The sequence below is a fragment of the Balaenoptera borealis genome (genome assembly GCF_965194805.1).
Source record: "Balaenoptera borealis genome assembly, chromosome: 2".
Taxonomy (NCBI): domain Eukaryota; kingdom Metazoa; phylum Chordata; class Mammalia; order Artiodactyla; family Balaenopteridae; genus Balaenoptera; species Balaenoptera borealis.
The window spans coordinates 103,138,856-103,153,097 of NC_138867.1; the positions used below are offsets into that span (position 1 = coordinate 103,138,856).

The window sequence follows — 14,242 nt, forward strand, 5'->3', positions numbered from 1 at the left end:
AGGTCTCAGGAGTTCCCTCTGTGTGCAGCTCACTCCTCTCCAAAACTCTCCCCTGGGAACTCGAATCGCTATGGCTTTCCCTCACTCTCCCCTCCCTGTCCTTGACTCAGGGGGCCTCATGGCTCTGCCTGGGGTAACCTTAGGGCTCACTCCGCTTGTCTCCCATCTCTCACTGTCATTCATTTCCTCATGTCCAATGTCTTAAGAGTCACTTTCCCCACATATTTGTCCAGTTTTTTAGTTGTTTCAAGTGGGAGGGTTACTGCTCCCTGTTACTCTATCTTGTCCAGAAGTGGAAATCACCCTGCTCTAAGCTCTACCTTAAATTTAAAAAAAAAAATTAAAAAAAGAATAAAAACAAATAGTCCTTGTCTACCCACCCCCAGTCTGAAATTCCAGAGGCAGCCACATTCGACTCTCATTACACGTTTTCCTGGTGTCGCTCTAGATTTTGTACCTCTCACTGCCCCTCTGTTCAGAGAGGCCTCCTCTTACCACACCGTCTAAAACAGCACCCTTGTCTAGCTCTGTCTCATCACTCTGCTGTATTCTTCACTGCACTTTATGTGTTTCGACTTTACCATATTTGTTTATATGTTTATGATTGGCCTTCCTCACTAGAAAGGATGTATGCTCCAGGAAGACACGAAGACTAGGCTCTTCTCTGTTTTCTTCTCTGCTGAATGAATCCTCAGAGCCTAGAACAACTCCTGGGCACATTGTAGTCCCTCAGTAAATATCTGTTAAATAATTAAATGAATGAATGCCAGATACTGTGCTGCGTGTTTTCCAAACATCATCCTTTGCTGCCCCCACCTTAGAGGTAGATAACAACTACTAGGAGCTTGCCAGGAAAGCCAAGAAAGAAGAGGGTTTTCCTGGCAGCAGGGAAAACATGTATCAGAAACTATTAAAAAAAAAAAAAGTCTGGTATGGAATTTAGGAACATAAGATTTGTTAAACTGATTCCATTTCTTGCTTCATTCATATTGTCATGGAAATTCTGATTAAGCAACTTCCTTTCCAAGGTGTTTCCCCAGAATTTAAAAGAAAAAAGTCTTAACAGTATTAGGTGTATTGTGCATTTTAAAAATGGCAACATAATAAAAATATTAGAATTAAAATTTATCACATACTTTTCCCTATGTGTGCACGTGTGTGTATGTATAATACTTCCCCCGCCCTGCACCCAAAGTGAACTTAGCGATTGTGAACAGTAACTGTGGACCTTGGTAATGGAGCCATCTGGTCGATAGAAGGGATGACATTCCATGAGACAGCTGCTGTGTAATGTGTCTTATCCGTGGCTTTCAGGAGGGGGCACCTGAGGGGCAACCTAGTAGGTTGAACCTTACCGAGTCTTCAACTTTCTCCTCCTTCTGTGGATTCTTCAGCAAACGTGCCAATTAAAGTGATGGTTTTTGTGATGGAGCCTCAAGTAACTGGGCTCGAAACATAACTTCATTTATTTCATGTAGCTCAGCAGATGGAAACTACTTTCATTGCTCCCACATTGTCCTGATTTAAATCTGGGACCTGACACTAAAAAGAGGGCTCTGTATGCTATTAACCAAGCCCCCAAGTTGAAGCTGTGCTTCTTTTGTTGGTGTTTCTCAGGGTGCTTTCCTCATTGTATTCCTGGCTTTGAACGGTCTTTGCAGAAGAATAATTTTCTTTAGTGAACTAGTAAACAAATTTTTTTCTAAAAAATAATGTATGTATATCCGAGAGTTTGAAGCATATGCATATGTTTTTAGAAGAAAATATTTTCACTAATTCGCCAAAGAAAAGTATTTTTTAGGGGGATTTCTTGGGGAAAAAAACAGTTGATTAAATTGATAAAAATTTACCACTTTAATAAAAGCAGGTTTCTTAAACTGAGTCATGGAACAGAAGATTTTGTTTCTAATTGGAAGGAGTGCAAAAATATGAACACATTTTATGTTTGATAATATAGTTTCTGGCTTTCCAAAAAAGTCATATTTACATATAAGGCAGAAATATAGAGCCATAGAGATCTATTTTCATAATGAAGGTGTGTGACCTCATATCTCATATTCTAACTTTAAGTAGCTCTTTTTAGGGCTAAAGTAAGCCTGCTTTCAACACTCTTCAGTGTCACATGACCTCAACTTTAGTTTCATTTTCTTCAGAAGGGCAATTGAAATGGGAACCCAGGCTTACTAAGTCATGGAACAATTCCGCTTCATCTTGGTGATGACAAACTCTCGCTCAGCAAAGCAGGAGTCAAAGACAAACTCTAGGAAATAACAGAGTGACTTCTCTTCAGCTCCTGTCAAGCAGCCTTCCCCCACCCACTTTAACATCGTGTTCTCATGAGCATTTCATAATATTCCTCATCCCTTGTTCCCCGTCTTGACCCACTGACCTAAGAATCAAGGAAGTGTCATGTTAGTGCCTACTAATTAGTGCACCCAGAGAGCCTTTTCATCTGGCCTTTCAACCTCCTGGAGGTGGGAGCACAAGCTGTCACTCGTATCACGCAGGGAAAATGAACCTTTACTACATTTTCCCTGTTTTGCAAACAGCAGAATTAGCCAGCTGAGACTGGAGATGAATATGCAGGTTAGGAAGAAATTAACCTAAAAGGCACTACTGTTTGCATTCTTGTCTTAGAGACGACACAGCACTGCCGGCATTGAAATACCCATAACTCAATGCCGTGGGCCTGCGATTTTTGCCCGACTGTCGCTGTGGCATCACACTTGTATTTCAGCGCCATCATATGCATTTGGTGAAGTAATTTTAAGAGAGAAGGATTCTCTGATTAAAAAGTTAAGGAGCATTTTAAGGCATTTAAGTTGCCACTGTTTTTAGACACGTTTGTGGGGATACTGCCATTTGTTAGTGAGCATTTGGCTCCAGGGCTCATTAATCAGTGCTGTTGGGCCAGGGTCTCCTGAGCCTTCTGGGTTTTGGGAGATCAGCTACTGTAATTAAAGGGATGAAATATATCATGGTCACAAACTTACCACATCAGACAATCGAGGGTTTGGAACTGGTGGAATTAACCTTTTTTATTTTTTTCTTAGGTGTTTAAGATAGAAGTGCTAATGAATGGAAGAAAACATTTTGTTGAAAAAAGGTACAGCGAATTTCATGCCCTGCACAAAAAGGTAACTTCCCCCCACCCACCCTTTTCTCTATAAGGCAGATGGTGTAACACTAAGCCTGCTTTCTGTAGTTCCTAAGAGCTTTAATAGTTCTTGGAACAGGTTGACTTCTTTTATCATGAAGTAAATTTCCTTTTAAAATAAATTGTTCCATCCTTTCAAGGTGTGCTTTCAGAGTAGGTGGTTTTTCTGTTAAGATCTTTTGCATAAATAGATGTGTGACAGCAAGCTGTTTGTATTATACTGTGCTGGGTATTGTAGGTTCAGAAAGAATAAGACCCAGACCCTATTTTATCCATAAAATACACTTAATGTGTTTTACAAAAAGGAAAAAAAAAAAAAAGAAATGATCATTTTACAGGAAGAAATTTATTAAAATCAACTTATACTTACATATACATGGAAAAAAATATACATGTCACATGTATTCAAGGACTGCTTGGGGATCATGTAAAGGGGGATCATAGCTTCTTTTGAATTATAAAGGCCGCTCTATAAGACTGGTGTTTCATTTCTCAGATCCCTTTCATTAAAAGCCTTTGATAAGGGGGGAGGGGCGAAAAAAAAAAAAGCCTTTGATAAAAGAAACAAAAATGCAAAAGGAATAGCTGAGTTTTGGGAGACATGGTCAGTAAAGAGTAGAAGAGGTAATAATTTTTATTTTCTACCAAAATTTAATGTTTTGAAGGTTATAAATTAGTATTGAGGTGATGAAATTACCTTAATAACTAGAAATACCTCATGAAATTGCTCAGAAAATCACCACATATGAGTTAATACAGTTTTACCATTTTTTCTTTTGTATACATATATATTCACATCTGTGTATATATAATGTGTATGTGTATGTATATATATACTTCCTATATACGAATATATATATTTATACACACACATATACAAAATGTATGGCACAGTTCAGTTTCTTCACTTTTGTTACTTTGTTAGGTAAGAAGTTAGTGGAAAGATACTGAGTAAGTATGTTCAGAAAGAATCTATTCTTTTAACTTCCTTAAGGACCGCTTAAATTTTCTGGAAAATGTCAGTGCATAAATGATGTGATAGTGTGCTTACTCTGTATTAAAAGCTCTGTAGCATTTCCTAAAATTAAAATTTCTTACTTTTTGGTAGTCAGGAGAATAGAGTATTGAGTAAAAACTTTACTGTAAAAACTGTAAAGTAAAAACTCACTTTATTGAGAAGTGAGTGAGCCTCCTTCCCTCTGTTTTCTTTTAAAGAGGAGCCGTCAGTTATCTGTACACTTTTCCATTGGGATGGCAAGGGATAATTTACCTTGAATTTTCCAGTTAAAATTGTGTCACATCCAGGTTTACTTCCGAAAGAAGCAACACAGGTGAAATACAGGTTTAGGCTGGGTGTTGCCAGCTGACTTTACAAAAGCCCTACCCCTCAACCCGGGGCCTCAAAGAGAAACAAACATGGAGTCTGGGTCTCACGTCCTTCTCAAGGATTTCTGGCTTTGTTCCCTTGTTTATCGAGGAAACAGATTCTAAAGAGATTTCTGCTGGGTACCTCATGAAATAAGTCTGTACAATGGGATTAAAACCAGAACTCCTCCCCCTCCCCAGCCTCTGATGCTAGAGTCTGGACCAGGCAGCCTGTCGCATGCAAGCCTCCTTCCTAACCTGCCAGGTCTCCATTACCCCGACACAGCCCAGCTGTCCCCACCAGATACTTGGGGACCAACTCCACACGAGGCACAGCTGGGTGACTGCCAATTAGGCCCGCCCTGGGCAAGAGGCTGCCCATGCTTCTTACGAGTGGAGGGTGACTCACTCTGCTCTCTTCTCTAATACAATTTATTTTCTCCTGCAGAAGAGGACCCTTTCCCCAGTGATGACAGGCAGTTCTTAGATTCTCACAGTCAAAAAAAATTTCTAGATTTTCTAGGACTCTTCTCCCAACTTCTGCAATTCTGTTAATAATTTTAGCTATTCTTAAAATTATATCATCAAGTCTATTAGAATTAAGAGAGTAGAAATTCTCAGATCTCTCAATTTTGCATGTTTTTGGCAGCCTCATTAAAACATCCTTACAGGGACTTAGAGAAAAACATAACATTGTGGGGCAGAGTTTTAGCTGGCAGACACTAAATCTTGTGTGTTATAGAGCAGAAAGGGGCTGCTAGAAGTCTCCTTTATTTGTCCCATTTTATAATTGTATTAGATTTGGTGAAAAGGTAACTTATTATAAAAGACAATTAAGTACAAATAATGGCAGGGTGTAAAAATAAACATAAATCTATAATCTTGACTGTAAAGTTGTGTGTTAAGGAGGATTGAAATGGGCAAAAAAATTGATCAGAATACACAAGCTTTAGTGATTACTGCTGCCACCTTGTACAACTTTATCCTTTTATTAGAATTTTGGTACCCCAGTTTCCATATTTGAATTTTGTGACGTGCTTTGAATGTCCTGTTTTTACATGAAATATCTTCCCTTTAAATTCAAGTTAAATCTATTCCTGTTTAATATTTTTGAATATTCAGTTATTTCTGCAGTGGATGCTATTTGCTCTGTTGCCAGTGTCCTGATTTCTCTTACACTTTACATTACACTTGTTAAAGTTTTTAGCCAATGTCCCCAAGTTAATTCTAAAATCATATAGGAACTATTAATAAGTGCTTTGTACCTTTAGAATAGTAGTTGCATGGCTCATCTCCATATACCACAAACACACAAAAATGCCTCCTGGCTTATTGTCAGGCTCATTTTGAGGCAGAAACTAAAACCATTACCCATTTGACAGTTCATCTGGTTGTTTGAAGTTCTTGATGATTACTACTTCTCCCAAACTTTTACAATTTTTGATATTAAAGTATGAAAACAATATTCTCATCCTCTACACTTTTCTTAGGATTTCTTTCTAATTTTTGGAAAAGTTCAAGAGTTTTATTTTTTTTTTTCCTATATGCTTTATTTTCGTCCCCTCAAGTAAGCTTAGTTTTTTAGATTATAAAGCTAAATCTTGCAGAAAGTTTGGGGACAGGAGAAATAACTCCTTGTTACCAACATATATTTCTGCTATGCTAATACAATTGCTATTTTCCTTCTTTTCTTGCATTTTTTTAATGGAACAAATGCTACTGTGCTAGAGGGGTTCCTTCATGGTGGTAATTATGGTGTAGAAGTTAAGTGTGGAAACTCTGGCAGCAGAATGTTCCTGAGCCTGCCTTTACCTCTTAAGTCCGTGGAGCAAGTTGAGTGATCTTTCTGTGCCTCCGGTTCCCCCGTTTTAATATGGGAACAGTGAATGTGCTAACTTCACAAGACTGTTTTCCAGACTAAATGAAATCGTGTGCATTGCATGGTCAACTTCTAATGATTGATAGCCTTCATTACATATAACTTTTATTTCCATTTTCAAGACTCTTTCCTTTAAGCTAGATTACAAAAGAAGCATTCTCTGTTAAAGAGTATAGATATTTTTACAGCTCCAGTTATATATTACCAAATTACTTTTTTCCAAAATGGTTATAGCAGATCTGTAATGCAACCAGCAAGCATGAAAGTATCTCACCAGCTTTGCATATTACCCCCCCCCAATGATATGTATTTAGCAAGCAATATATGTTGCCTTTTTGCTGTTTTAATTGGTATTTCTTAAGTTTATGATTGTAGTCCCTCTTTTTGGAATTCTCTTTATGTGCTTTCCCATTTTTCTGCTAGGGTCTTTGTTGTTTTTGATCATTAGTTTGCATGGCCTATTAATAAAATATTAGCCACTTGATGAAACTATTTTTCACCATGGTCTTTTTAATTTTGGCTGTGATATTTATTTTAATTTGCAAAAGTTTTACATTTTTATGGTCTCTAATATGTCAGTTTCACCCTTTCAGACTTTATTTAAGATTAGTTTTTCTTCCAGAGCTCTGGAAGTATTTGATTTCACTTTCTTTTAGTTTTTCTAGATTGGTACTTTCTGAAGTGTGAACTTTGGGTCACCTGAAGCCGAACAGTATTTATTAAATTGCAGATTCCTGGGCACCACCAGGCATGCTGAATCAGAATCTTTGTGATAGAGCCCAGTAATCTGCATGTTAAACCAGCATCCCAGGTGATCTTAATGCCTGTTGAAGTTTGAGAATTCCTGTTGTGTCATTATATTTTTAAAGGCATCTCTTAGACACAACCCTCCCTACCTCCCCCTTCATCACACACTGAAGACACAAGGTGTGAAACCTTGGAAGTCTTTCCTACCTTTCTCTTATCTTTCACTTCCAGGGTGTCAGCAAGTCCTGTTGATTCATTCTTCCAAACTTCTATAATAAGCACCATTTAATTTTTCATTTTGTACTCCTACCATCTCAGTCCAGAGTCTTGCTACTTTATGTAAGTATTTCTTTAACTGTTTCTCATCCTTGTCTTCTTATTCATCCTCTGCTGCAGGCAATTTTCCTAGAGCACTATTTTCATCTTCATTTTATTGCTCAAAAACCTTGAAATGTGTCTGTATTATCTACCAAATCATGGACATTGACTTTTGAGACCAGTAATCTTAAACTGTGCATTAGTTTTCTATTACTGTTGTAACAAATCATCACAAACTTAGTGGCTTAAGACAACACACATTTGTAATCTTACTCTAAATGTGTCGGCAGGACTATGTTCCTTCTGGGGGGCTTTAGGAGAGAATCACTTTCCTTGCCTCTTCCAGCTTCTAGAGGCTGCCACTTTTCTAGGCTCATCGCCTTCTTTTGTCTTCAGAGCCAGCAATCGCAACACTCCAGCTTCTATTTCCATCGTCACATCTGCTGTCATCACATCTCCTCTCTCTGACTCGGTCACCTCTGCCTCCCCCTTGAGATTACATCGGGCCTACCTGGATAATCCAGGATAATCTTCCCATCTCAAGATACTTGATTTAATCACACCTATAAGGCAGTGCGTTCACAGGTTCCAAGGATTACGATGTTGACACCTTTGGGAGGACCATGATTTTGTCCACCACAAACCCCTTTACTGGCCAGCCTTATTTCTCACTGCTTCTCCCAAGAAAAAGTTAGTGGCAGCCAAGCCAGTCTTCCCGGTCACCCCAGTATATGAAAATCACTGCCTCTCTGTCTTTGCCATGCTGAATGTCCTTCCCTCTGTGTTCTCATCTATTCAAACAAAACTAAAATGTTTCAGTTTCTTCTTCTTTCATGTGAGTTGCTTTTATTCCTTCATCTCTTTGTTCTTGGAACTCCTTTTCCATTTAGGAGATTTCTACTTAAATTTAAAACATCTGAGATAATTTAAGCTTAGTTATCCCTAAGCTTTGTCTAACTAGAAGATATATTTAAAAAAACTAGGGACCATGTCCTTAACTAGACTTATCCTGGTGATCATTTTGTATTGTATAGAAATATCAAGTCACTGCCAGGAACTAACATAGTGTTGTAGGTCAATTACACTTCAAAAACAAACTAACAAACTCATAGAAAAAGAGATCAAATTTGTGGTTACCAGAGTCGGGAGGTAGAGGGAGGTGGAATTGAATAAAGGCAGTCAAAAGACACAAACTTACAGTTATAAGATAAATAAGTCCTAGGGATGTAATGTACAACATGATAAATATAATCAACAATGCCGTACATTATATATGAAATTTAAGAGAGTAAATCCTAAGAGTTCTCATCACAAGGAAAAAGAGTTTTTTCTTTTTCTTTAATTTTGTATCTATAGATGAGACAATGGATATTCACTAAACTTACTGTGCTAGTTTCATGATCTATGTAAGTAAAATCATTATGCTGTACATAACGATTCATGTACATGATCGTTTCATGATCTATGTAAGCAAAATCGTTACGCTGTACACCTTAAACTTATGCAGTGCTGTATGTCACTTATATCTCAATAAAACTAGAAGGAAATAAATAAGTAAAAGTAGGGACCATGTCTTATTTTTTGTACCTTCCTCACTGTCTGTTAGTGTTGGGCACTTGTTAGGCATTAAATAAGTATTTGGCAAATGGGATATTTAGAGAATATTATGCACTTTTATGAATTGCTGGAGGAATGCTTTGGTCAACAAGAACAGTTTCTACTGTAGGAGTTTAGTTCACTGTGAGTCTAACCCCAGGTTACACTTGCCCCTGTTTCGTAGCTCTGCCAGTACCAGGTGGGCAAACACCAGCACCACACTGAAACCAGAACAGATCCCCACCCTGTTCTTCTCTGGTCACTCTCAGCAGAATATTTTCAAAAAAAAAAATAAAGTTATAGGGTGCTCTCCTCACGGCTCAGGCCCAGGCTGTGACAGGGCAAGAGCTTTCTCTGTGACCCCCTGCCCTGCACCACAGGCTGCGCGCCGCTACAGCCAGGTAACTTGCACCGTCAATGGGGGTCCTGGAAAGAAGCTTCCCTCCCAAGGCCCCATTCCCCGGTGTGGAGAGGAAAGCCTTCCCTGCATGGCAGACTGCTGAGCCCGGTTTGCATTGCCTTGCCAGCTGTCAGTTCCAGCCCAGCCTTTTATTCACAAAAGTTTCAAGGAAATATGGTGCTGGTTCATTCCTAAATGAATGAGTTCTTGTGACTGCCTACTTTTGGCTTGAGTAGAATATTGCATTCTCATATTTAATTTAACGAAGTCCACATTTCAGAAGAACCATAAAACTGCCGTTATGGGGCTAAACCAGGGGTACGGCACCTCGTGAAGTGTCTCTAAAGGGAACCCTGAGGAGGTAGGGCGACAACATGGACTAAAAGATTGAATGCTACCCCAAGTGTCCCCCACGTCTTTCCTTAACCTTTTTTCCCTTTTTCATCTTTTTATTCACGTGCTTGGGAAAAGTATTTCTGTTCCTTTCGGTGGAAAATGGTTGCTATCACCAATGTATATGCAGCAGGTCTTTACGGAGTAAGTTCTGTGTCAGCTCCTCTAACAGTATGAGAAGGGAAGGGAGTGGTCATGCCAGGCAGAGGGGATTGTGTTTGTGGTATCGTGGAATCTGGTCACTATCTGCGGGGATCAGAAAGGCCGTTTGGCTGGATGCAGTTAATCATCGGATGGAGTGGCAGAGGGGTATTTATCTTGTAAGCAGCTGAGCCCTCCTGCAGACATATTGTCTTGGGTTTGTCTCTCCTCATCTAGAGCCCTTCATTACTCACCTACGAACGCTGTCACCGAGCCCAGCAGCTATGACGATCGGCTCCCTCAGTACTCCTGACATAAATAAAAAGGAAACATCTTTTCAGTACTATATCTTCAAGATTTTTTATAAGAAGGAGAGAGAGACAGATAATGGAGTTGATTTTCTATTCTGAAATGTAAGAAATGTTGTGGTTCAGTAGTGTTCAAGAAGTTTCTTTTTGTTTAAAGTGAAACTTAATAAGCTTTTTACCTCCAAGTAATTAGCATTTTCTGGCTTTGTTCTTGTTTGAGAAATACCTCAAATAGTGTGGAGATGAGATATGTATTTATTCCCTTACAGATAATCATAAATTACTCCTCTCTCTCTCTCTCTCTCCCCTCCCCCAATACTGAATCAGTCTCATCAATAAATTAATATATTATAGTATTTCCCATTGAAGGAAATAGAACTCACCTTTGACCCCATGCTTCCCTCCCATGTTCACCCCCTTGCTCTCCTCTCAGTATAATTCCTGGGAAGAGGAGCCTCTGCCTTCCCGCTTCCCGCTCTTCTTTACCCAGTGTCTTTGACTTTGCAGTATCGCTCTGCACAGTCTGATCATGCCCCTTCTAGAAACGCTTCCCTGACTCAACTTACCATTTCACCGCCTCCTCACTGTTTGCCCTGCCTCTCTTCCCTGCCCCTCAGAGTTGGATGTCTCAGACCGTGGACTTTGTATTCGTTTTCTCCTGCAGCGTAATAGATTGCCACAAATTTAGCAGCTTTAACAACACAAATGTGTTACCTCAGTGTTCCCGTGGGTCAGGAGTCAGGGCACAGGTTAGCTGGGTTCTCTGCTCAGGGTCTCATCGGGCTGAAGTCAGGTGTTGCCAAGACTGTGATCTCATCTGAGGCTTGGGGTCCTCTTCACGTTGTCATGTCCTCATCTGGGTAGAATTCAGTTCCTTGCAGTCATAGGACTGAGGTCCATTGTTTTCTTGGTGACGGTTAGCCAGGGGTGGTTCTCCCCTCCTCGAGGCCACCCTCAGTTCCTAGCCATGTGGCTTTGTCATAACGCACAGCTCACTTCTTCAAAGCCAGCAGTCTGCCGGGACTGGGTTTCATAAAGTGGGACCTGATCAAGGGATTGCCTGTCTCCTTGTGTAATGTAACCCAACCAAAGGAGTGACTATCTCACCACATTCACAGGTCCTATCCAGACCCAAGGGAAGGAATTTTATAGGCATGTGCACCACGAGGCAGCATCTTGAGAGCTTCTCAGGATTCTGCCCCTCACAGACCTTTTCCTCCATCTGTACCGAACTCCCAATGTCATGGCATCTAGTTCCATGGCTCTCAATACCACTTAGATATTCTCACTCCCAGTTTACAGACTCATATACAACTGCCTGCAAATTATCTCCACTTGGATGCCTGTTGGGCATCTCTGACTTGAAATCACCAAAACAGAACAATTGATTCCTTTGTGTCAGGATTATCTTTGGTTGGATATAATAGAAACTTGACTAGGTCCCTTAAACAAGTGAGAGATTAATAATTCTCACATTGCAAGAAAACTAAAAGCAGGCAGTCCAAGTTGGTGTATCGATTCTGTAATATCTATGTTCCAAGCTCCTTTTATCTTTCCGCTTCACCATCTTTACTTTAGCATGTGACTTTCACCCTCTGGTTACAAGATGGCTGCTGTCCCTCCAGGCATTGTTTCCACATTTCTGGCAGAAAGAAGAGCCAGTTTCTCTTTTTGAGGAAAACAGAAGCCCTACCCAGTGGACTTAAACTACATTTCATTAACAACTCTGTCACATTATAAAGGAACCTGGGAAATCAAGATTTTTTGCTTAGCATATTGGCCCTCTGAATGACACTGGTGTTTTTTTGCTTGTTTTGTTTTGTTTTATTTTACAAGAAGAAGGAGGGAGTGAATATTGGATAGGCAGCTTGCAGTATCAGCCATATCCCCACTGTGGTATTCGATTTTGCTGCAAGTGACGCTAGAACTAAAATAATGGTCCTTAACAGTGAGATACACCTTTATTTCTCTCTCACATAAATATCTAAGTCTGGTGTGGCAGTTTCATGGTCCTCAGGGACCCAGGCTTTCCTCTTGTGGTTTCCCTCTTCTCCACACAAGGCTTCCATCTCATGGTGGAAGGTGACTGCTCCAGGTCTAGCCGTTACATGGGCAAGTCAGCCAGCAGGAAGGAGGAAAGGAAAGAAGGAACAGTCCTTCCCTTTAAGAACACTTCCTGAAAGTTGCATAGACATGTCTGTTTACTTGCCTTTTGTCCAGAATTCAGTCATACGGCCACACCTAGCTTCCAGGGAGATTGGGAGATGTGTTCTTTATTCTGGGCGGTCATGTACTTAGCTCAAAATCAGGAGTTCTGTTCTACAGAAGACAGGGACGGTGGATGTGGGGAGATAAATAGTGTCCTCTGCCACCTAGTCTAAACCTGGCATTCTACCACCTTTCAGTAAACAGGGCGCTGCCAGCTGAGGTCAAAGACCTAAAACAGTCAAAGCCTTGGAGTCATTCCGATCACCTCCACTTTCCACATACTCTGCAGCCTCTGCTTCTCCCCACCTCCACTGCCACGGCCGTAGTCCACGCCACCATCCTCTTTTGCCTGGACTCCTGCAGGAGCTGCTGACCGGTCTCCTCCACCCGCTTACAGCCCATCTTGTTCATAGAATCTAGCACGAGCTCTTTAAAGTAAAAATTTTATCAGATCATTCCCTTGCTTAAGACATTCACTTTGCTTCCCATGTAAAATGATAGGCAAATTCCCTCTGCGGCCTGCAAGGCCCTACTGTGTGTCTGATGCTGCACCTTTCTGAACCGTCTCCTCCTTGCTGAGTTTGGAACACCAGGCTCGGCCCTCCCTTTCCATTGCTGCCTCTGCTGCAGTGTCCCTTCTCCAGCTCCTAACCTGGCTCCCTCCCAGCATGATTCAGGTGACTCCTGAGACATTCTCACCTCACACAGGCACTTCCCCAGCTGCCCCCCAGCACACACCCCCGTCTGTTACTCTCTGCCCTCACCCTGTTTCATTAACATGTTTATTGTTTTTTTGTCCATTTCCCGGTATGCACTCCCCATGAAGGCAGGAGTGTTCCTAACACATAGGAGGAGCTTGGTGTCTTCTGTTCCATGACCTTCTTCAGGGGCTCTTTGTTTACCCTAGAACTTATTTTTTCTGATAGACAAAAGAATAATGTACTTTAACAAATTCTAAATTTAATCCATCTTCTCCATACTGTCTGCTACATGGACTCAACCTTCTTCCTGGAGGTTTTTGTTTTAACCTAGACTGATAGTTCTCTAGGCCTGCTGTGCTCAGCTGCCCTCGGGTTTCCCTTCCCCACGCTGATGGGGTAGAGCTATGAGCCCTGATCCTATTTTTCCTCTTCCTTGGTTTAATCTCTCAGTTTTCCGGAACTACATGCTCAAATTTGGGTAAAAGAAGGCATGGGAGGTAAACTTTCTCTCACACTTAATTGATGATATTCTGGTTATAAAAATCCATGTCAAATTGGATCTTTGGAGCATTGATCTTCTAGCAACCACTGTTGCTGGTGACAAGTCATTTGCCAATGCAGTTCTGCTTCCTTTGTTTGCCAACTAATGTTTTTCCCTCTGTCTTCTCTCTGTCCTTAATATTCTGAAATCTTAACAGATAAATGTCAGTAAATGGTGGATCCTTTTTTATACATTATGCTGGTACTCAGTAGGTCCTTAATCTGAAGACATATATTAGGTCCTATAAAAATTGCTTTTCTTTGAAAATGTCTTCTATTCTTTATGAAAGGCTTATTACTTTCATATTAAATCTCCTAGATTAATCCTATATGTGTTTTATCTTTTCACCTACGCTTTCTCTCATTTTGTTTATTCTACACTTTGAGAGACTTCCATCATTTTATATTCTACCTCTTTTAACTTATTTCTCTGTCATTTTTTTAAAATTTCTGTAATCTCTTTCTTCTTCTCTGATGGTTTCTTTTTCA

General features: G+C 40.3%; 1 protein-coding gene across 8 annotated transcripts in view; it reads left to right on the plus strand.

Moving 5' to 3' along the window:
• SNX24 (sorting nexin 24) overlaps nt 1–14,242 on the plus strand; it is a 176,041-nt gene that overhangs the window by 82,868 nt on the left and 78,931 nt on the right. For 7 of the 8 annotated variants that reach the window (XM_082380736.1, XM_082380732.1, XM_082380729.1 and 4 more), the window contains one exon: nt 3,054–3,137. The exons of the other annotated variant lie outside the window; for it this stretch is intronic. In XM_082380736.1, the coding sequence (XP_082236862.1) occupies nt 3,054–3,137 (84 nt within the window). The remainder of the gene's footprint in view (nt 1–3,053; nt 3,138–14,242) is intronic. 8 annotated transcript variants of the gene reach the window in all.